Source organism: Stegostoma tigrinum, chromosome 20 (assembly GCF_030684315.1).
Source record: "Stegostoma tigrinum isolate sSteTig4 chromosome 20, sSteTig4.hap1, whole genome shotgun sequence".
Classification (NCBI taxonomy): domain Eukaryota; kingdom Metazoa; phylum Chordata; class Chondrichthyes; order Orectolobiformes; family Stegostomatidae; genus Stegostoma; species Stegostoma tigrinum.
Window position 1 is genome coordinate 51,985,349 of NC_081373.1, and position 24,015 is coordinate 52,009,363.

The 24,015-nt window shown below is 44.2% G+C and overlaps 1 protein-coding gene across 5 annotated transcripts in view; it reads left to right on the forward strand.

Moving 5' to 3' along the window:
- The window catches only part of arid5b (AT-rich interaction domain 5B), a 143,357-nt gene that overhangs the window by 40,484 nt on the left and 78,858 nt on the right, over positions 1-24,015 (forward strand). The window contains exon 1 of one of the 5 annotated variants that reach the window (XM_048550957.2): positions 18,972-19,100. The exons of the other annotated variants lie outside the window; for them this stretch is intronic. Within the exon in view, the coding sequence (XP_048406914.1) occupies positions 19,025-19,100 (76 nt within the window). The 5' untranslated portion in view covers positions 18,972-19,024. Of the gene's footprint in view, positions 1-18,971; positions 19,101-24,015 lie in introns of those variants that run through there. 5 annotated transcript variants of the gene reach the window in all.

The window sequence follows — 24,015 nt, forward strand, 5'->3', positions numbered from 1 at the left end:
CCAACTGATAGACCGCATAGCTCTTTAAACTGACTTTAAGGGTGCCAAAATATGTTGCAGCCCAAGGACTGTAGTCATTCCTCTCTTGCTAAACAGTGAAGAAATTGAAATGAAACATTGTTTTTGTCTAGCTTCCTACGAGATTGTTGCTTCGGATTCTTCGGAAATTTTGTTTGCTATTGTTAGAGAAGAGGTTGTATTGTGCTACTAAGCTGTGTTGTTTGAGGACTAACCTGAAAAGTAAATACGAACATTCAGTGTTTGACAAATTGTTAGCTGCAAAACAAAAGTTTGAATTTGTTTCTGGTACAAAATGTTTAGTGATTGAACAAAGGCAACAAAAGCCAGGAAGAATGATTTCACTGAGGATGCATTAATGCTACAACTGTGTATTTTTGTTGCTATAAGGTTTTGCTCTATACTGAAGTTTGATAGCAGTCTTAATCCAGTTCAACCTGACGCTACAATGAAATGAATTGAAATTTAGTTAGAGCTCGTTTTACACTCTGTACCTTTAGCATCCATGTGAAAGCAACAGTACTTAACACCACACCAAACCTTCCTCGTAAAGCCAGCGTAAAGGATACAGGTCTGACGGATTGTCTCGTTGTTTATATATACGAGAACAATAAACCAAGCCAAATAAACTAAACAATGAATTGTCTTGTTCAATTCTTCATGAATAATTGAGTTTGGCATCTCACGTGTAGTGCTCACTGCAGGTACCAAGGACTGTGGCAGGTTGTAGAACAGAAAAAATGTGTGCTTTAATGCTTAGAATCCCATCAAAATTCTTTTAATTTTATGCTATTCACCCTTCTCCTTTTGATTGCCAAAATCATCAGTTTACAGAAACCGTTTAGGAACAAGGTCCTAAAGCATTTTGGAATGACAAAGGGGCAGTGTTTGCTGAATACTTGTAAATCCTGGAGCTTGGACGATTCAGAAAGTTTGGAACTGTATAACACTTCATAAAACGTTGCATTTAAATTTGTGTTTTCATCTGGCTGCATATGTTTAATTTAGTGTTTTTGGTATAGTAAGGCCTATCTCAGAATTCCCCAGGAACTTAATAGACACAAGCTGGCGTCCGGCCAGACAAGGAGGCATTGAATCAGACAATCAAACGCTTGCATTAGAAGTAGGTTGTAACAAGCATCTTGAAGAGGCAGAGGGGTTTCTGGAGGGAATTCCAGAGATAGGATAACCGAAGGCACCTTGCCAACAGTGCGACCAAGGAAAGGAAGGCTAAATGCAGGAGAATGCATTTGACCAGTTGAGTTCCTGTTTGACAAGCATGGTGGAGCTATCTCTTCGTTTCAGTATTACATCAGTGCTGTGCTGGTGAATCATTTTGTCCTCGAGTTAGGAAGTTAGGATGAACACGCATTGGACTTGGGTTAAAAAGAGGAAGCTGGTCAGGTCCAATTTGGAGATTACCGCATTCTACAGCTTTTATAGGACCAAAGCAAACATGATATCAGCGCTGAGAAGGGCTGAGTTGTTGATGTAGAGCAGGTAGTTTTGCTGAAAAATCGTATTCTGTTGGACTGTTGCCAGGAATGAGTAAAACTGACAAAATGCAGTTGGCAATATTGGCTCTGTTTCCTTTATTTGGAAATATTAACCTTGAACTGTTGAGCTCTGGAATTCTTGCTCTGCAGCTGTCATTAGGTTATCAAATTACTTTACTTTGTTTCTGTGCAGATTATTATCAGGCAATGGAACTATAAATTCAGTTTTTTTTTCCATTTAAATGTTTGTCCAATTAAAAAAAAAGTGCAACTTTTTTAAAAAATTGCTTTAAGTAGCTGCCCATTCTGGCCAGCCTGAGTGGAAAAGTACACAATGGGCTGACTCATTTGTTCAGACAATATGTTTATGAATACATATGCAAGTAACTATATCAGTGGAATTATTAAAGTCAATTATTATGGTTTATGATTCAAAGTATGTCTAATTTTTAGTGGATAACAAATTGGTTTAACACAGTACTCTTATATTTTATAGAAATCTGGGATGCTATATTTGTGTGTGTGTATGCGTGTATTGTAAATGGAATTTTCCTGAAGTCTGCTGGATTCCATTCTAATGTAGTAATCGCATAACATAACGAGTGCCATTTTGCATTACACTGACGTTGTAAAATAATCTCTCATCCTGGCACTGTGACAAAAACGCTTCAATGTTGTAATGTAAAATTGCATTCACAGTATATATTATAGAAGTAATAGATAAACACCAGGACACCAGTTGATGGCTGGAACCTGACCTCAGGCATGGTTGGCTCATTATAAACATCCTAAGCTTCATTCGTACGGCTTACGATGTCACATGGCTCCCACATTTAGCTTACAGTCTTATAACCTGCTCCTAAGCATCCATTAATATCCGTCTGTCCATCTTGGTATCTGTCTCCACTTTTACAACTTATATACGAAAACAGACACAATGTTAGCCACCATCGTGTTGAAATGTCTCACTAAACATACACACTTGGTATTGCACTAATTTGTAGACTTTTGCTTTGAGAAAAGCGAATTCTTTAATGCTTAATTTCTGACTACAGTTAAACACAGAAGCACTCCAATAGAATTTGCATTTTCCTGAGCAACCGTCAGTGAAAAGTTGACTTGAGCTTGGGCTTACTTCAAAACATTAGCTACTCATTACCTAAAAGGGAAATGATAGGAGTAAAAATTGCGCATTACTAAGTCTCAGATGGTGTATCCTCCACTCACTGTGCGCAAAGTTAGTTTCTGAATAGTTATTCCTTTTCACTTGTGCTTATTCCATTATTGAGTCCATAACTATGGCCTTACATGAATTACAACAGCAGGGTTCATGCAATATCTTTTTAAAGGATCAGACTTTAAGCATGAATGTAATTGAAGTGATGGGGAATGCGTGAGTATTGTACAGTGAAATTATCCTGTGAAATTGTAGAGAGTGAAAATAGACTTTATCCCAAGTTCCCATGGCAAAGATGTGATGTACAAAAATATTCCTCAACAGAAAACAATTTTAGCAATTAGTGTTGGTTAATGTAAATAACTAACCTGCGGAATCTTGCTTTGAATGCATCAAATGATTTGTTTCAGTTTTGCAATGCAAATATTAACATTATCAACCAGCTACTTGAAACCTATCCATGAGTATGATGGAATACACCCCACTTGATGAGTATAGCTACAACAGCACTCATGAATCTTGACACCATTCAGGATTTGATTGGCACCACATCCACAAGCATCAGTCCCTTCAGCAGTTTAAGGTGAGCTGTACCAAATGCGCAAGGCTCCTTCAACGTCCCGTTACAAACCGATCACTGGGACTACCTTCAAGGACAGCACGTTTGTGGGGATGTATCTTCAAGCTCCCGCCCATTGTTCAATGCTGACTCGAGACGAGATTGCTGTTCTTTCGTTGTCATTGGGTCAAAACAGCGCCGTGGGTGAACCTGCAGCCAAATGTTCCCTGTTATAGTTTTCTCCATTGTGCGGTCCACCGAAGTCTGCATGTGGCAGCGACTTCCACAAGCTGAAATCGGCGTGCGTGCACCAGTCAGTGAGCATGGCAGCTCCCAGTGGCTGCTTCGTGGGAGCATTGACTACAGCCAAACAACTGCAGCACTCCAAGAAAGCAGGTCACCACTATTCTGAGGACAGTTAGAGACGGGTAATAAATGCTGGCCTGGTGAATGATGCCCACATCCAAATAATGAATGTAAAGAACCCCTTCTGACCCAAGTGTTAAATGATCTGTTGTTCTTCCTGTCTCTCTGTCTCCTCCCCTTGGCCATTGGGTAATGTCATCAAACAAGCCTCTTGGTTTCAGGTTTTGTGATGGGGTTATTGAAACCTGAACTGTTTTAGACTTCCGTGGGAAGTGATCATTGTCCCGGTGTAATTCCCATGTGTCAGTCCTGACATTGTTCAGGATTGGAATACCTGTTAGTGTCTAACAGTGATGAAGAAACTAGAGCACCTCCAGTGGTATTGGACAGACAAGTGTCAGAAAAGGGGGAGTGAACTGTCACTGTCATGGAAGAAGTTTCCTTCGAGTGTACCTGGGGCTATGGAGACCAGAGGCTGAGATGCACCTGATTGCAGAAAAGCCAGAGACAGAAGTAACATGATCAGTCGCTGAAGATATTGACGACGAAATGTTGTGTGGGCAGGAGCTCTGAGTTAACATTGTACGTTCTATCCTGTGGGGATGAAATGCAACTCAGTTTTCTCTCCCCGTTTCTGCATCGTCCAGTTTCGCAACTATTGAGCTTTATAATGTTATCAAGTTTTGGGGAGCTACCCCAGTTAGTCACTATAGTACCTGGTTCCAAAGCAATGCCAGAAACCATTTATGTGACGGTGTTTGGAAAATGAGCATGTGTTGTCTGCAGCTACCTCCCCAGATTATAGAGTGTAACGAATGGTGGGGGATGGGCCACCTGCATGTCTTTTTTGATGGCAAAGAGCCAAAACTATGGAAACGTAGAATGCGTTCTTGAAGATCCATTATTTGAACTGTGTCCTAGAGTTCAGGCTTATAAATTGGATATGACTGTAGAGAGATGGGTATCTAGGCTGTGCTCCAGTTAAAAATATTCTTCCTCTACTCCAAAGCCATCAGTAGAAACAGGTTGGACTATTGGTGTTGATATTGTATGTTTCTAAAAAGAAGTTGTTACTTGAAGTCCCTTTCTGAATTTAACTTCTGGTTGTGTGACACTTGCTGGTCAGGTCTGCTGTATTCTTGGGTGAGCTGTTTCGAATGAGCAGGCAAAGGAACAACCAGTGTCTCTTCAAACACTTCCTTAAGCATTTCATTTGTCTCCTTTATCAGATTTACAAAATGTGTAACCGTTTCATCGGGCTTATTTCAGCAGCTGTGATAAGACACTTACAGTTATCAGCGCTGGTTTCTTTCCAGATTGGGTACATGACCTAATCGCACTGTTAATGATCGAGTGGAAACATGAGCTCAAGCTGGTGCAACACTTGCACTCTCTAAACAACAAGCTCTGGCTTTATGTTGGTTGAAGCAGGCTGTGTAGATAATGATGTCTGTCTCTGTGATCCAATAGAATCCCTACAGTGTGGAAGCAGGCCATTCGGCCCATTGAGACCCCACTGACCTTCCAAAGAGCATCCTAACTCAGACCTACCCCCTCTATCCTTTCTCTATAACCCTGCATTTCTCATGCATAATCCACTCAACCTGCACATCCCTGGACACTATGGGCAATTTAGCATGGTCACTGCACCCAGCCTGCACATCTTTGGACTGTTAGAGGAAACCCAACCCACGCAGACATGGGGATAATGTGCAAACTCCACAAAGAGTCGCCCGAGAGTTGAAACAAACCCAGGTCCCTGGCGCTGCAAGACAGCAGTGCCAACCACTGAGCTATCTTGCTGTCCCTTCTCTGCCTATGATAATTAATTCTAGTGATCTGTGTATTAGGCAGTAATTTTGAACTGATCACCCATGCCAACTGCTAGTTCAGCACTTCGGTGTCACTATACTTTACAAAGCCACTGTACCTTGTGATCAGAGATAATGGGAACTGCAGATACTGGAGAATCCAAGATAACAAAGTGTGGAGAGGGTCTCGGCCCGAAATGTCAGCATTTGTGCTCCTAAGATGCTGCTTGGCCTGCTGTGTTCATCCAGCTCCACGCTTTGTTATCCTTGTACCTTGTGTCCTTTTTTAGTTTGTTTCATTGTTGTTCATGCAAGTTATTCATGCTAGACTGAATCTCAGATGCCTTCCTGCCTAGCTCCATTCTGTCCTCGCTGAGGCACCCAACCTCTTGCATAACTGGCATGTGTCATCAGAGATTGTTTAGGTGCGATGATTCCTGACTTAGACCAGTTATTCCAGTGTGCTGGCACCTGACTCAGGACTTTGTGGGTTTGGATAATGGAACTACTTACTGGGTATACTTGTTGAGATAGCAAAGGTTCTGCATATAAAATATCCTTAACAGCATGTACAAACACTGAAGGCCATCCTGATTGCTCCATTCATTGCCTGAATGTGGCTCATTTCAGCTCAGAAGTTGAATATTGCTGATTTTTTTCTTACTTTTAAGAAAAGACACGCTGATGAAGATTTCCATCAGGACAGGACACCAGGAATGCCAACTTTCAGGGAAACCAGTTATACCGTAGGAGAAAACGGTGCTGCTCATTGGCAGGTTGACTCTGATTGAGACATTGCCATGGAAATGCACCAGCGAGCTGTTGTCTCCTGCTTTTGTTTCACTCCGAAATAGAGCAATTCTGGACTTGTTGGTTTTTCCTGCAGCGTACAAATCCCTGGCTATGAATGCATGTAAATGACAGCAAAAATACATGAGGATACAGTTCATCATGGCAGCCAGCCATCCCTCTGCACCATTTTGACAAAGAGTGGGAAGTTCTCCCAGAGTCCTGTCTGCCTTCATCATTAAAACAGATAATCTGGCCATTTCTTCAACTGGTTTGTTGTGGGAGCTTGCTGTGCACAGGTTGGAGCCATCTTTCCTGCTTTACAGCGTTTCAGAAACACTTCAGTGACTGTGAAGCATTTTCAGACATGCTGAAATAATGGAAGATACTCTATTAGTGCAACTTAGTCTAACATTGCTTTACCAATTTTCCTGAATCCAATTGCAACCTTTTTGGTCTCAGTCAAAATCTCAATTGTTCAGATGCCTGGTTCTACAGTAGGGAAACCAAGCCACTGATGAAACAGAAGCATCACTTCGAGTTGAAACCATGCACATCTTATTAAAGGGACTTCTATTCGGTTGATTTAATCGCAGCTTTGTTCTAATTCTTTCAGTTTCTCTCTTGGGGTTTGCAACATTATTTGAACACCTCCAAGTGGATTTAGTGCCTTGTAATCACTGCTAAGCATCTGTTGTTCTGTCAGGTTTATTCAGTGATATTATCCATGTAGCAGAAGCATTGTACCCTCCCTCAAGAGCATTGGCAAGCCCGTAATACTGTGTTGTTTACAGTCGATGACAATGAGCTGTTTCACCCTGTCCAGAACAGTAGTTCTGGCGGCGCAATGATGTGGGAGCTAGTACAAATTGAATCTGCAGAGAACAGATTTTGGTGAGTGAGTGGTCAGTCTATGGACAGGTGCCCTCGGCAGATGGTGGAAATAGTCGGTGTTATTTATTTGGCTTTGGTGGGGGCATGGGGTTTTGATGGTTATGTCCCCTCCTGTCTGTCTGAGTCTCAGGTACACTCGATAATAGCTGTGATTAGTCAAACATGCAGTTTTCAAGATCGACAACACTGTGTTAGTTAAAGGTGAGCTTTGGTAGACTTTGGTCATTTTTCATGCTGAAGTTCCTATCTTTCCATGTTATCTGGCCTTGCTCTATATAGTTAGGTTCCGTGTTAGCTGTGCAAACTGACATTTGCACTGAGTAAGCCCCTGTTCTTATATTGTGTGCAATTTTGTGGTCACTGTCTGTGACATTTCCATGTTTGTTTTCTTGTATCCTTATTTTAGAGCCCTTTCTCATCTCCCCTTAACTCTCTAATTCCACTTGCACCCGGCTCCCTCCACATGAGCCCTGATAGTGCTTGGCGTCAGACTATTTGACTGTAAAGGTGTCACATCCTTTGTCTATGCCAGCAATCACATTTGGAGTGCCAGGTTAAGTTCTTGCTCTCTGGCTGGGTTGGGGGAAGGAGGGGGTACTGAACTAAGTTTGAGACACTGACTCAGCTAACTCTGTATCAACTGGGGATCGAACCTGAAACCTTCCAGGTCTGTTTTGCTGCACTGCTTATGTACCAACTGGCTAAGCCATTAATGCGGTGTATATGCATTAACAATATTACATTTTCATAATGATTTCCACATCCCTCTCCTTGGGCCAGTTTGTAAAAGCCTCCTCTACTTTGCCAGATTGCGTCAACTGTTGATGTATGGTTTATTGGCTTGAAGGTTTGTGAAATATATCTCTGCATTTCACATAAATATGGTGTAAGGTTAAACACACAGACTTTTGAATGTATTGTGAAATATCAGGCTGCCCTCTATTTTGTAAGCAGTCGTGTATACAGTGGGTTGTGTAATATCAAGCTGACTGAACAATCCTTTAAAAGCACACCATATTTTTCTTCTCGGGCAATGCTGACTACTTTGCTAAAGAGTGGAAGCAATTGGTCCTGCTTTGTTTAAAAAGACACTTGCTTTTGTGTGTGGACTGTCAGCGTGCATTCTGCGTGGGGGAAAATTAAATGCTGCTAAATGATATTCCACAAATCCACAGCATATTCTCTTGGAATATTGAGACTGTTCCTGATGGCAGTTAGCGCAAAACATCTCCTGTAAGCCTCCTCTTTACTTTTAGGTCTTTAAAAGCAGGCTTCAGTGTGGAAGAGCCACTTAGAATGTTTTAAAACTAAGATCAGGAGGAGGCCATTCTGCTTCTGAAGCCTGCTTCGCCATTCGGTCATGCCTGATCTCATCTCAACTTGTTAGTTATCATGATGGGGCTGAATGGCTTCCATACACTATTGTTGTCACGCTGGTAATGTGTCACGGGACATCAAATGTAAATCTTTTCGACAAAATTGCATTCAATCTGGCCACCACATTACGGGAAGGATGTAGAGGACTTTGGACAGGGTGCAGACAAGGTTTGGCAGGATGCTGTCTGGGTTAGAGGGTATGAGCCATAAGGAGAGGCTAAAAAAACTCGGGTTGTTTCCTTTTGACTGCAAAGGCTGAGGAGAGGCTTGATAGAAGTCTATAAAATTATAAGATACAGAGAAAGGGTTGGTGGTCAGAATCTTTTTCTCAGAGTTGATAATACGAGGAGCATAGATTTAAGGTCAGAGGGGGAAAGTTCAAAGGAAATGTGAGGGGAATTTTTTTTTGTAAATAGTGATAGGAGTCTGGAATGCACTGTCATGGCAGTGGGCAGGTGGTGGAGGCAGATATGATAGGGGCATTTAAGAACTTTTAGCAAAGCACATGAATATGCAAGGAATTGGGGGATATGGCCCAAGGGCAGGCAAAAGGAGTTAGTTTCATTTGGAGTCATGTTCACGTTGTGGGCCGAAGGGCTCTTCCCATTGCCGTACAGTTCTATGTTCTAGGTTCTAAAACGAGTAACTTCTGCTACGTTGCTGTTCCTCAGGACTGGCATTTGTGTGCTATGAATGGCTAGGTGTGTAGCAGGTTTTGGAGCGCATGTCTTAATTATTTTCCCATAATGTTGGCAGGATCTTCTGACTTCAGTAGTATCCAGTACCTTCAGCCATTTTGTTTTCGATGTCATGTGGGCTGAAGACTGGTACGTGATGCTGGGCATCGCTGGAGGAGGCAGAGGTGGATCATCCATTCAGCACTTTCTGGCTGAAGATTACTGTAAATGCTTCAGCCATATTTTGTGCTCTGATGTGTTGACGGTAATTGTTGAGTGAGTTTACAGATTCTGCTAGGGTGCAGTTCTGCTGCTGTTGGCCCACAGCATCTCATGGAGTCAACTCTTGAGTTGAATGATCTGTTAAATGTCTGCCCCGTTTGGCATGGTAATGTGCCACACAACATGCAGGTTGTTCTCCATGTGAAGGCAACTCCACAAAGACTGTGCCAATATCATTCTTGCCAATACTGTAATAGACAGAAGCATCTGCAGCCAGCAGATTGGTAAGGATGTGGTCAAGTATATTTTTCCCCTCACTATCTGCCGCAGACCCAGTCTACCAGCTGTGTCCTTTGGGACCCGACCAGCTTGGCCAGCCGTGCTGCTGCTGAGCCTTGGTGGTGGACTTTGAAATCCCCCCCACCCTGAGTACATTTTGTGCCCTTGCCACTGTCAGTGCTCCCTTCAAGTGTTGTTTAACATGGGGGAGTACTGATTCATCAACTGAGGGAAGACTGTATGTGCAATAGTAGGAGTTTTCCAGGTCCGTGTTTGACCTAAAGCAATGAGGCTTCATGGTAACTGGAGTCAATGGTACCTTGAGCCCAGGGTCTTTAGATTACTAGCCTGCTGACAAATACCATTATGCTGCCATCTCTCCCCAGCTGAGGCTGGCGTTCTGCCTTTGATAATATTCAAGTGTTGGAGCAAGCTCAAGTGTTTGCATGATGTTTGCCTATTTCTAGTGTTCTTGTAAAGGTTAAGTTGGCTTGTTGGATTGGTGCTGGTCTACCTGCCTTTTGGGAAAAGGCCAGCATTGTTGCTGAGTCTCACAGTCTGCGTGTTCAGCTGGTGTTTGCACTTTGAAGTTGGCTTGAACAGTGACACTCCATTTTAATGCGCTATCCATCAGTATCTATGGTCGATCCAGCATCTTTGGGCTCATTTAGGGCTATGAGTCTCATCAGCCAGCATTGAGCACCCCTACATTTTTGTCGTGTCTGACTCTTGGATCCAGCCAGCACTCTAAGCAAAGGCATAAGTTGAAAGTAACCACAAAATGCCAATGATTCCAGCATTCCGGAAGCCAGCTCCTAGTATTAGCAATTAAAGCTGTTTGTGCTTTCAATTGATCATCCCTTCAAATTATGCATACGCTTCAGAAAAAGAAAAACATTTTAATATTTTCCATGTACTGTTTATTTTGCTCTGCATCACAGTTGCTCCCCAATGACTTTGATTTATTTCAGATGGTAATTAGTGCCTGTATAATTTATAGTGCAGAATAAATATGGTAAATAAATATGCCTGTGATTTTGTGCAGTAAATTTGCTTATTGCGCAATTATGGTTTGGACAAGGAATTGAACAAATTGCATGATTCAGTATCATTTACTGCAAGTATTACGCACCTGGTGTATTATACCCGGGCAAGTTTTCACCGGGAGTTATATTTTACAACATTAAATTCTTGGTGTGTTAATGGAAGGAACTTGCCACGAATTTCTGAGAATGGCCAAAGCTTTTGTCGATGAACCTGCACCCTGTTTTGAGTCACAGTTTTTTGATGATGTGGAGTGGAGAAAGGAAGATGAGGCGAATCTTGCCCTCCTCAGACTGATACCTTGTGGAATCCGTGCTCCATGTAGAGTCAGAGTAATACAAAATCGAAACAGGCCCTTCGGTCCAACTTGTCCATGCTAGCCAAGTTCCCCAACCTAAAAAGTCCTATTTGCCCATGTTTGGCCGATATCCCTCTAAACATTTCCTATTCATCTACCTGTCCAAATGTCTTTTAAATGTAACTGTACCTGCAACTACCACTTCCACTGGCCACTCGTTCCATACAAACGCCACCCTCTGTGTGAACATGTTGCCCTTCGGGTCCCTTTTAAATCTTTCTCCTCTACCTTAAGCCAATGCCCTGTAGTTTTGGGCTCCTCTACTCTTGGTGGGGTGGGGCGGGGGGGGGGGAAGGGAGACCTTGGCTATTCATCCTATCGGATTTTTGTTGAGAATTGGTCTGCTCATTCACATGAGGACTCGGGGCAGAAGCTTGTGATCCTCATCACCCCCCAATCGAGAGACACTCGACACCAATGATTAACAAAACACACATGATTTTACATTTTGCGTTGTAGATTTGAAATGGTCTTAACCTTGACTGACTCCTGTTTCTTTTGAAACCAGGGGTTGAGGCACAGTCCAAGTTTTATCACTTCCTGGAACTTTGGGTCCTTTCGAACCCCGTGAGCAAAATGCTCCTTGGAAGAGTGGGTTTTGTGGGAAAGAGCAGACCAGCCCTGAGCTTAACTGGAACCTTTGGCACTGCAAACAAAAAGAACATCAGATTCATCATCTGTGACTATCTACCTGCTGTGACCTTTCACAATTGCCTTTCTGAATGTCATGTTGATGAAACATTCAGTGGAAAGATAATTTGTGTAACTGTGCAATTTAAATGCCAGGGCAAAAGCTTTCCCTTGTCGGTGGGGGGGAAATGCGTCTTGTTGAACACAGATAGTGATGCCAGCCAACTAGATGTTAGCCATTAACATGGACATCTTTGCCAACATTCCTCTGAATGAAGTTTGTGAAGAACAAAGGCCCTGACACTGATTTCGAAAATCATTCATGGAATGTGAGTGTCACTGACCAGACCAGCATTTGTTGCCATTCCAAGTTGTCTGGTGTTGAGCGGCCTTCTTGAACTGCTGCAGTTTGTCAGGTGTTAGTAACCCACGCTGCTGTTGCAGGTGACCAAGTTCAAATGAGAAAACAGAGATCAACCACCTTTCCTCTGTGACTTGTAGCTGGAGGTCTGCTTTGCTCCCTAAGACAGGTAGTTGCCAGACAGTGGCCAAAGAGTACGCAGCCAATATGCACTGTCAGAGTGAACCCCAGTGCCAGTAAACGCTCACAGTGCTGAGTAATACTTGAGTAATAGGTGACTGACCTAGTCATTCAACACAGAAATGAACCCTTTGGTCTAACCAGTCCATGCCAATCATAAGCCCAAACTAAACTAACCCCATCTGCCTGCTCCTGACCTATATCCCTCCAAGCTTTTCCTATTCTTGTATCTATCCAAATGTCTTTTAAACATTGTAACTGTGCCCACATCCACCTCTTCCTCAGGAAGTTCATTCCACACGCGAACTACTCTCTGTGTCAAACATTTGCCACTTATGCCTTTTCTAAATCTGTCCCCTCTCACCTTAAAAGTGTGCCCACTTGTCTTGAAATTCCCCCATCCGAGGGAAAAGACAACTGCCACTAACTCTATCTGTACTTCTCGCTATTTTATAAACTTCTTTCAGGCCACCTCTCGACCTCCGACACTCCAGTGGAAAAAGTCCCAGCCTATCCAGCCTTTTGTTTATAACTGGCAACACCTTGGTAAATCTCTTCCGAACCCTCTTCAGCTTGATAATATTCTTCCTATAACTGGGTGACCAGAACGTGTCTGTGGTGCAAGTATTACTCAGCACTGTGAGCATTTACTGGCACTGGGGTTCACTCTGACAGTGCATATTGGCTGCGTACTCTTTGGCCACTGTCTGGCAACTACCTGTCTTAGGGAGCAAAGCAGACCTCCAGCTACAAGTCACAGAGGAAAGGTGGTTGATCTCTGTTTTCTCATTTGCAAGGTGGTATTCTCCCTGTGGTGATCTAGGGATCAAGATACTGGACTGCTAATACAGAGACCCAGGCTAATGTTCTGGGGACATGGGTTCAGATCCCACCACGGGCAACTGATGGAATTGAAATTCAGTTCCTAAATCTGGAATGTAGTGATGGTGACGATGAAATTATTCTCGATTGTTGTAAAAACCCATCTGGTTTACTAGTGTCCTTTAGGGAGGGAAATCTGTCATGCTTACCTGGTCTGGCCAACACGTGACTCCAGACCCACAGCAACATGGCAGCCCTGAAATTGCCCAGCAAGGCACTCATTTCAATAGCAATTGGGGGTTAACCACAAATAACAGCAATGCACAGATGCTGTAAAAGGATAATGAGAGAAAATATGTATAGGCTTTAAACATGAAAGTGAATGTTAGTACAGTGCTTATCAAGACATCTTGAGGTCCTTGAGCATCCTGTACTCTGACCAATTCATGATGTTACGACTAAAACTGTTTTAAAAAGAAATACAATTGAGTGATATGATTGGGTGATTGTTTAAATTGGCTGCTTTTCTGTGAAATCTTTCTGTTTGATTCAGTGGTTAAATTCTGTGAGCCAGTCATCAGTGTAATCCCTTTCACCCACCTGAGGCCCATTTCACATCGTCTACACGGTTAATTTATGAATCTGTGAAAGGTAATTATATTTATATGTAGCTCTGATGAATTACAGTTCAGCTAAAGTTGTTTGTAGCACTGCCCATGCAAGTTTCACATGTTCATTGAGCCCCTACATCTTTAGTATGTTTCACTCGCTGACAGTTTTAGAAATCTCATTTTTCTTATTTTGTAGAAAACTTGAAGGGGGAGAGGAAGGGAAATGGATTTAAATCAGACTATCAATTGCATTCCTTTCTGGCATTGCAAAACTAATAAAAATTCCATTTGTACAGCAGCAATTGGGTTACTTTATAAGGAAAAACCTTGCTTTTGGCTACTTCATCCTCTGAACACATAATACATTTCTTATGCCTCAGGGAATATCAATGACAATGATGCTTTGGTGTCTGATATTATTTACTCAGACATGTAGACTGACTCACGGTAGCATGCATGCCATTACTTGCTCTGAAAGGAGAACATTCTGCCGTAGGTTTTGCTATGTGAAGAAAATTAAATAATTTTTAGGAAGATTTCTTTTGTTCAGACTTGTGGGTGTGTTTTGCCCCTCCTCCGCGCTCTGTCTCTCTCTCTCTCTCTCTCTCTCTCTCTCTCTCTCTCTCTCTCTCTCTCTCTCTCTCTCCCTGTCTGTGTCTCTCTCTCTCTCTCTCTCTCTCTCTCCCCCCCCCTCCCTCCCTCCCTCTCCCCCCCTCCCTGTCTCTCTCCCTGTCTCTCTCTCCCCTCACCCCCCCCACACCCAACAAACCCTCTGTAGTTTGATGAATGACTTACTCTGAATCAAGTCGCAAAAAGCATAACTCTGTCATTCCTGCTCCTGAGGAATATTCCATGCAGAACTTGCTAGTTTTATATGCATCGGAAATTCATTAAAAAGAAATTGTGGAGTGTTAGCAAACTGAACAATGAATTGATTGTTTACAAGTGACCGGTGGATATAATAGATGGGGAATTCTCAACATCAAACAAATATGTGTATACATAGTTTTGGCAGTACATTATTTCCAAGACACTGCAGATCCACTGCTTCATATGTTTAATAATTCATTAAAATACTATCAACATAGTTCTTACACAACAGTGATTTATATCGTCACTAACATCTTATTGAATTAAACTGTGCATTGAAGTTGTCTGAATCATATGCTGCCAAATTGCCCTTTTCATTTATTGCTTGTGTCTCATTACACAAACCAAATCTGTCCTTGAAGTTCAAACTGAAATGTGTATTGACTCGAACCTAAAATGGGTCAGCAAACAATTGCCATTGTTCAGATGGAGTTAGAACTGATTATTCAGAAATCTGAGGGAAGCCTGTTGAAGTGCTTGATGGAAGACCAATAAAACCTGGAGTGGGTGGACAGTTCATGGACAGGGGTTCCCAGATGGGCATGCTTGCCCACTCTCCTTGCGCAAGCTCTGCCCACCTGGTCCTTTATTCGCAGACACGGGACCCATCTCATTTATCATCAAGTCTGCCCTAATCCATAATGTTTTTTGTCTCTCCCCAACCCCCCAGATAGGTTTGTGGAATCAGTCCTCTTGCTGTGTGGAACCTGCAGTCACCTTTGAACCAGAAACTTGTCAGTTCACATCCCGCTTCAGAGTCTTTAGTGAAAAGAGAGTGCAGCACTCCAGTATTACCTGATTAGTACTGCCGTGTTTGAATGAGATCCTGTTGATACGTTCTGGAAGGTGTAAATATGTCCGGAGCACTCCTTCATAGAGGAGTGGAGGGTACTTTCCTTCAATATACCAGTTTCATCTGGCCAAAGTAATATTTCTGTTTGGGAGAGCTTGCTGTGCATTTTTAAGAAATACTTCATTGGCTGTGAGGTGCTTCAGCAGGTTGAAGTCATAAAAGACCCTAACAAATAAGTGTTTCTTGTTTCTAAGCGAATGTGAGCCTGGAATGAAGTAGCAGCCAGTGTTTGAAAAATCCCACAGCTCTCCTGTTTAGAAGCGCGGCCTCTCTGCTGTTTCGTTTTGAGCACTGTTTAGCATGACCAGTGTTCATCTTGAGCTAAGCCACGTATCTCTAAGTGCGATGGGTCTGGGTGAAAGGATTTCAAGATCTGTAGAGCTTTACTGTCACTTGTAACAGCCAAGCCACCTTAAATAAGGTCAGAAGCTATTTGCTGTGTGAGCATATTACTCGGGCAAATACCAAGGGCTGTCACAGCCCGTTGTGGTGGAATTCTGGTCCAGGTTGTGATTTGCAGCTCTCAGATTTCAGAATTAATGAAAGAAAAGTAACTAGCAGTTGCTTTATCTGGCTGTTGAAATCTGAAAGACTGAGCCATCCACTTTATCTCTTACGAATATTAAGTTGGGGTTAGTTATCTGCCTGCTACATTCTGAGATTTCTCTAACTAGATCGTTCAGATCTCATTATTGTGAATGTTATTCATCACACTGTGCCCATGATTAAGTGCTTCGATGCTGGGTGACAGACTGAGCCTTGGACTACAAACACACCCTGGGTTTTTTAATTAAGGGTTGAAGTATTTAGATAGAAGGTCAAACTCGCTTCTACTCAATCCTTTCTTCTGGCTCAGTGCTCTGATCATGGGATCATCACATGGTCAGACATAAGTTCAAAGAAGTAAAATGTGAACTTCTGCAGCAGTTTGAAGAATTCCTGTGGATGTTAACTTGGGTCTAAGTGCAGTTTATTTACGCAATTCTATCATGAAATCCATCTTGCAGCAATATTGGCAGCACTAAGAACAATATGGGTTTGATGCAGCGGGCCCTGGTTATATTCATGATAGGATGGTATTTATAAAGTTCACCTTTTAATCCATGGGTTGTGGGCAAGGGTGGGGTAATGTGCTTGGGGAGGGGGAGGCTTTCCTGCTGGAATTTATTAAGTGATTTCTTATAAGAAAATTATTATAAGCCCAATTTGTGTATGTACATAGTGTTCAGTACTTAGTGGCTTATTTCATTTGCACAGAAGGAAAAGTGTATTATTTTGCTATTACTTAGTGGAGTTTTAATCAAGAAAGATCATTTTAAAAAATGTTTTATGTTACATGCAGTAATAAAAGTGCCATATGTTGTAAATTTTCTTTGAATAGTTATTTGGCATCCAGCTATAATAGCAGAGCACAAACATTGATTTAGGCTTTGATACAAAGCTATTCAGTTCTCAGAAAATAATACAAGATCTTTTCTTTGTAGTGCAGTGCAAAATCGCATTATAAAGAGATTACTGTGTTATTTATAGAAAAGCGAAAAAAACACATAACCATAACGCCATTTATAACAATGTTTGTCCCAATCCTCCTCAGGGTAGAAAAATCAATCGAGTTTCAGAAAAATAGCATGGGTACTTAGAAAGAAATTAGCAGCACCAAATGAAACTTTTCGTAATGAATTCTGGCACAAAGTACAATTGGTTCAGTGTGTTTATAGGATGGAAGTTGCTTTGCCAGATATTTAAAGAGTCTCTTTACAGCGCTTTAAAGCAGAGACATGGTTTCTTTCTCAACAATCTGGAGACAATAGAATAAAGGTTAGAGAGGAATTTCAGTCAATTGAGAGGTGCTTGATTTAGTCCTCAATATCTTGCCATGTTAATTATTGTCGGCGTTTGGTGCAGTTTTGCTTTTTCCCAACCAAATCATTTGCAGCGGAATTTTACCCAGGTACTTTATCACAAAGCAGTCAGTGTTGTTTTTGGTTAAAAATAGATTTGCAGCTTAAAGCAGTTGAAATACAACATCTGTCAACTCTTCATTACAGTCTTTGTAGACGCCAGGGAGGGTGTGTTATTTTCTGCTTAGATTGTTATAAAACTACACTTATATAAACAGCTACACAGATTTAAGGGAACAGTTTCTGAAAATAGCTCACGTGAAAATATTTGTCAGAGTTTATTTGTAACCTGTAAGTTTTAGTTAAAGATTGCAACATGATTAATTTGTATTCTGCTGGATGTTTTTTTTTTCTTTTGTTGAGTTGGTAACCAGTTTCTAGGTAATGAAATAAAATTAAAGTTTTATAGTCTCCACGTTGCTGGGCTTTTGGTTCAGCATGCTGCATCGGTACCTAATCTAAAATAATAGAACATTGCTTGGTGTCCTGTGTCTCTGCTGTCTTAATAGTTTGAGACATCTGATAATCATGATAGATGCTGTATGAACCTAAGCCCTTTTTTTGAAAACTGTCAAGTGCGTCTGTCACTGTTTTGCACCGTGGATCTCTCATCACCCATAGGAACACAAGGAGGTGCTTCAGCCCAGCAAGCCTTACCCACTGTCTTATTAGATTTCAGCTAATTTTTGGTCAATATCATTTATCCACTGAAAACAAACACATGCTGGAGATCGCAGTGGTCGGCAGCATCCGTCTCCAGTAGAGATTCCAGCATCTGCAGTAACTTGCTTCTTCTTTCGTCCACTGTTTTTTACATGCAATAACCGATATAAATCAGTTAGCGTCAGTATTGCAAGCTCTGGATTCCACATCCTTTGTTGGAAGATGATTCAAGATTTTAGCCACTTTGTGTGTGTAAAATGCTTTCTGATTTCCACATTGATTCATCGCATTTTCAATTTCATCCACCATTTCAAGCAATTGGACCCCCTCTCATCTCTGAACTGGTGGCACGGTGGCTCAGTGGTTAGCACTGCTGCCTCACAGTGCCAAGGACCTGGGTTCGATTCCACCCTCGGGCGACTGTCTGTGTGGAGTTTGCACATTCTCCCCGTGTCTGCGTGGGTTTCCTCCAGGTGCCCCAGTTTCCTCCCGTAGTCCAAAGGTGTGCAGGTTAGGTGGATTGGCCACACTAAATTGTTCAGGAATGCGGAGCTTAGGTGGGTTAGTGGGGGAGGGGTTGGTGTGGACTTGTTGAGCTGAAGGGCATGTTTCTACACTGTAGAGATTCTGTGGGAAAAGAACTCAGCGTTGCCACTTAAGGCTTTGCAGCGTAGTACAGGATTATGTAATACAATTTATAAAATCATGAGGGGGCACAGATAGGGTGAGTAGTCAAGGGCTTTTTCCCTAGGGTAGGAGAGTCCAAAACTAGAGGGCATAGGTTTACGGTGAGAAGGGAAAGATTTAAAAGGAACCCCAGGGGCAGCTTTTTCTATGCAGAGGGTGGTGCGTGCATGGAATGAGCTGCCAGAGAAAGTGGTGGAGGCTGGTACAGTTACAACATTTAAAAGGCGTCTGGATGGGTACATGAATAGGAAGGCTTTGAAGGGATATTGGCCAAATGCTGGCAAATGGAACTACGTTAATTGAAGATATCTGGTCGGCTTGGACAAGTTGGACTGTGAAGGATCTGTTTCTGTGCTGTACACCTCTACGACAGCTTATAATGTGGAAAAGGAGGTGGAATATGTGTGTGGAGGTGAAAATGCAGCTGCTATTGGGCAATGAGCTCAATGAAACTGGTTAGTATCGGAATATTTCAGAAGGAGCTGATGCATTTGATTTTTACTCCTTTTTTGGGGCTTACGCAGTATCAGGTCCGCCTTTACAATCCACAGATGATTGCTTCAATCCCTGGTTGAATATTCAAACACCCAGTGGAAGCTGACTCTCAGTGCCATACTGAGGAATTAGTCTAATTGCTCGAGGTGCTATGCTTTTCGGGGGGAGATGTTAAACCAAGAGCCTGTTGCACTGGTTTGAGCGTTGAATTCCGGGCTGTTGGGTGGGGTTTCGTGGTTGTCCAATGCAGCACCAGAGGAGTTAACTGATCATTCACCTGATTGCTGTGTTTTTTAAATATGGGATCCTGCTGTGCATAGAATTGCAGCTTTTTCCCAATGCGGCTACATAAATTTACCATGCAGCGGCACTTAGTGGCCAAAACCGGCACCTGCAGTGTGAGTGTTGACATAACACTGATGGAAGTGTGGCTGAGCAAGGTAGGTAGCAGCAAATGAGATTTGTATTCAGCAATGAGCTTTCTCTTTGCACAATCTGATTGTGTTGCCATTTGTAACGGGAATCTTCCTGATCCCTTTATTTATTTCCTCCTGCTGGTAGGAAAGTGTGCCAGGATTTTGACCCTGTCACACTGTAGGAATGACAGGATGATGTGCGACTGAAGGGGAACTGAAGGTGACCCCAGGTATCTGCTGGCTGTGTCCTTCAATATAATAGCAGCTATGGGTTTGGAAGATGCTGTATAAGGAGCTTTGAATTTCTGCAGTGCATTATTATAAATGGTACACACCTACTGCTGCTGAACATTGGTGGGGGAAAGGGTGCATGTTGAAGTTGTTGCATGGTGTTAGATCCAGCGCTGCTTTGTTCTGAATGGTGTCAGACTTTGTGTTGTTGGAGCAGCACCCAATCAGGTAAATAAGGGGTATTCCAGAATATGGGCTGCAACGTTTCAGAAAGATAGCTCACCACCGCCTTCTTGAGGGTAATTAGGAACGGGCAATAAATGCTGGCCCAGCCAAGTAACACCCATGTCCCACAGTGTATAAATGAAAAAGCTGCTGACTTATACCTTGTAGGTAGATGGGTGTCATAAAGTGACTTTACCAGCCACAGGGTGCCCAGCCTCTGGCCTCCTCTTGTAGCCACAATATTGACTTAAATGGCTGGTCCAGTGTGTATCTGTTCATTGACTCCCCCACCCTCCAGGATGTTGATAGTGGGAGGATTCATAGATGGTAATAACACTGAAGGATAAATTGTGATGGTTAGAGTCTCTCTTGCTGGAAATGGTTATTGCCTGGCACAATGTGTGTCACGAGCGTTGTTTGCAAGTTGTCAGCCCAAACCTGGTGGGATGCAGCGTGCTTCAGAAATCGGCGCAATTTTTGTTTTTGCTTTCATTCATGGGACTTGGGTGGTGTTGGCTAAACAAGCATTTATTGCTCATCATTAATTGTCCAGAGGACATTTGAGGGTCGACCACATTGCTGTGGGTCTGGAGTCCCATTGAGGTTAGACCAGGCCAGGAGAGTTGGACAGCCTTCCTTCTCTAAAGGCCGTTAGTGAATCAAACGAGTTTATACAAGTACTGAAAATTTTGTCAAACATTAAGATTGACAAGTCGCCAGGCCCGGATCAGATTTGTCCTCGGCTGCTTTGGGAAGCGAGAAATGCAATTGCTTCGCCACTTGCGAAGATCTTTGCATCCTCGCTCTCCACTGGAGTCGTACCTGAGGACTGGAGAGAGGCAAATGTAATTCCTCTCTTCAAGAAAGGAAATAGGGAAATCCCCGGCAATTATAGACCGGTAAGTCTCACGTCTGTCGTCTGCAAGGTGTTAGAAAGGATTCTGAGGGATAAGATTTATGACCATCTGGAAGAGCATGGCTTGATCAAATACAGTCAACACGGCTTTGTGAGGGGTAGGTCATGCCTTACAAACCTTATCGAGTTTTTTGAGGATGTGACTAGGAAGGTTGATGAGGGTCGAGCTGTGGATGTGGTGTATATGGACTTCAGTAAGGCATTTGATAAGGTTCCCCATGGAAGGCTCATTCAGAAGGTCAGGAGGAATGGGATACAGGGGAACTTAGCTGCTTGGATACAGAATTGGCTGGCCAACAGAAGACAGCGAGTGGTAGTAGAAGGAAAAGATTCTGCCTGGAAGTCAGTGGTGAGTGGGGTTCCACAGGGCTCTGTCCTTGGGCCTCTACTGTTTGTAATTTTTATTAATGACTTGGACGAGGGAATTGAAGGATGGGTCAGCAAGTTTGCAGACGACACAAAGGTCGGAGGTGTCGTTGACAGTGTAGAGGGCTGTTGTAGGCTGCAGCGGGACATTGACAGGATGCAGAGATGGGCTGAGAGGTGGCAGATGGAGTTCAACCTGGATAAATGCGAGGTGATGCATTTTGGAAGGTCGAATTTGAAAGCTGAGTACAGGATTAAGGATAGGATTCTTGGCAGCGTGGAGGAACAGAGGGATCTTGGTGTGCAGATACATAGATCCCTTAAAATGGCCACCCAAGTGGACAGGGTTGTTAAGAAAGCATATGGTGTTTTGGCTTTCATTAACAGGGGGATTGAGTTTAAGAGTCGTGAGATCTTGTTGCAGCTCTATAAAACTTTGGTTAGACCGCACTTGGAATACTGCGTCCAGTTCTGGGCGCCCTATTATAGGAAAGATGTGGATGCTTTGGAGAGGGTTCAGAGGAGGTTTACCAGGATGCTGCCTGGACTGGAGGGCTTATCTTATGAAGAGAGGTTGACTGAGCTCGGTCTCTTTTCATTGGAGAAAAGGAGGAGGAGAGGGGACCTAATTGAGGTATACAAGATAATGAGAGGCATAGATAGAGTCGATAGCCAGAGACTATTTCCCAGGGCAGAAATGGCTAGCACGAGGGGTCATAGTTTTAAGCTGGTTGGTGGAAAGTATAGAGGGGATGTCAGAGGCAGGTTCTTTACGCAGAGAGTTGTGAGAGCATGGAATGCGTTGCCAGCAGCAGTTGTGGAAGCAAGGTCATTGGGGTCATTTAAGAGACTGCTGGACATGCATATGGTCACAGAAATTTGAGGGTGCATCCATGAGGATCAATGGTCGGCACAACATTGTGGGCTGAAGGGCCTGTTCTGTGCTGTACTGTTCTATGTTCTATGTTCTATGTTCTATCTAATCTGAGAGTGGTCGCATGGTCAGTATTAGGGTAGCTTTTTACCCAGGTTTTACAGAGTTCAAATTTCGTCAGCTATCATATTGAGACTTTTGGATATATCTCCCCAGTTTGGAATCCTGGATTATTAGTCCAGTGACATTTCCATGATGCTCACCCTCCTCCTCGCTGGGCCTGAGGTGCTGAACGTTGTGCAATTACCTGTGAATATCCCTCACTTCTGACCTTATGATGGAGGGAAGGTCAGTGTTGAAGCAGCTGAGGATGGTTAGGCCTAGGAGTTATCATGAAAATCTCCTGCAGAGATGCCCTGGAGCTGAGACCGTGGAATCCCTACCGTGTGTAAACAGCCCACCCAGGCCATTGGGTCCACACCTACTCTCTGAAGAGCATCCCACCTACCCCGGGAAAACAAAGTGTGGAGCTGGATGAACACAGCAGGCCAAGCAGCATCTCAGGAGCACAAAAGCTGACGTTTCGGGCCGAGACCCTTCATCAGAGAAGCCTGCACATCTTTGGACTGTGGGAGGAAATCCACGCAGACACAGGGAGAATGTCTGTGTGTTGGGGGGGCAAGGAGGGTGGGGGTGGGGTTGTGTGTGTTTGTGTGTGTGTGTGTCGGAGGTCGAGGAGGGTATGTGTGTGTGTGCGTGTTGGGGGAAGCGAGGAGGGTGGGGGTGTGTGTGTCGGGGAGCGAGGAGGGTGATGGGGGTGTGTGTGTGTCGTGGATGACGAAAAGGGTTGGGCGTGTGTGTGAGTGTGTGTGTGTGTGTGTGTGTTTGTCGGGGGGAGCAAGGAGGGTGGGTGTCTGTGTGTGTCGGGGGGAGCGAGGAGGGTGGGTGTGTGTGTCGGGGGGGAGGAAGTGTGTGTGTGTGTGTCGGGGGGTGGGGGAGTGTGTGCGTCGGGTGTGTCGGCGGAGTGGGGGAGTGTGTGCGTTGGGGGTGGCGAGGGGTGCGGGAGTTGGGGAATGTGCACGTCGGGGGGGGGCGAGAGGCGCTAAGGTGGCGGAGCGTGTGTGTGTCCGGGGTTGGGGGGGGGGGGAGGTTGAGTGTGTGTGTCGGGGGGGGCGAGGGGGCGGGGTTGAGTGTGTGTGTCGGGGGGGAGGCGAGGGGGCGAGGTTGAGTGTGTGTGTCGGGGGAGAGGCGAGGGGGCGGGGTTGAGTGTGTGTGTGTGTTGGGGGGAGGTGAGGGGGCGGGGTTTGTGTGTGTGCGTGTGTCGGGGGGAGCGAGGAGGGTGGGTGTGTGTGTGTGTGTCGGGGTGGTGAGGGGGGCAGGGGAGGGAGTGTGTGTGTGTGTCGGGGGGGAGGAAGTGTGTGTGTGTGTGTGTGTGTGTGTGTCGGGGGGTGGGGGAGTGTGTGCGTCGGGTGTGTCGGCGGAGTGGGGGAGTGTGTGTCGGGGGTGGCGAGGGGTGCGGGAGTGGGGGAATGTGCGCGTCGGGGGGGGGCGAGAGGCGCTAAGGTGGCGGAGCGTGTGTGTGTCCGGGGTTGGGGGGGGGGGGGGGGGCGAGGGGGCGGGGTTGAGTGTGTGTGTCGGGGGGGAGGCGAGGGGGCGGGGTTGAGTGTGTGTGTGTCGGGGGGGAGGCGAGGGGGCGGGGTTGAGTGTGTGTGTGTCGGGGGGGAGGCGAGGGGGCGGGGTTGAGTGTGTGTGTGTGTTGGGGGGAGGCGAGGGGGCGGGGTTGAGTGTGTGTGTGTCGGTAGGGCGAGGGGGCGGGGTTGAGTGTGTGTGTGTTGGGGGGGCACGAG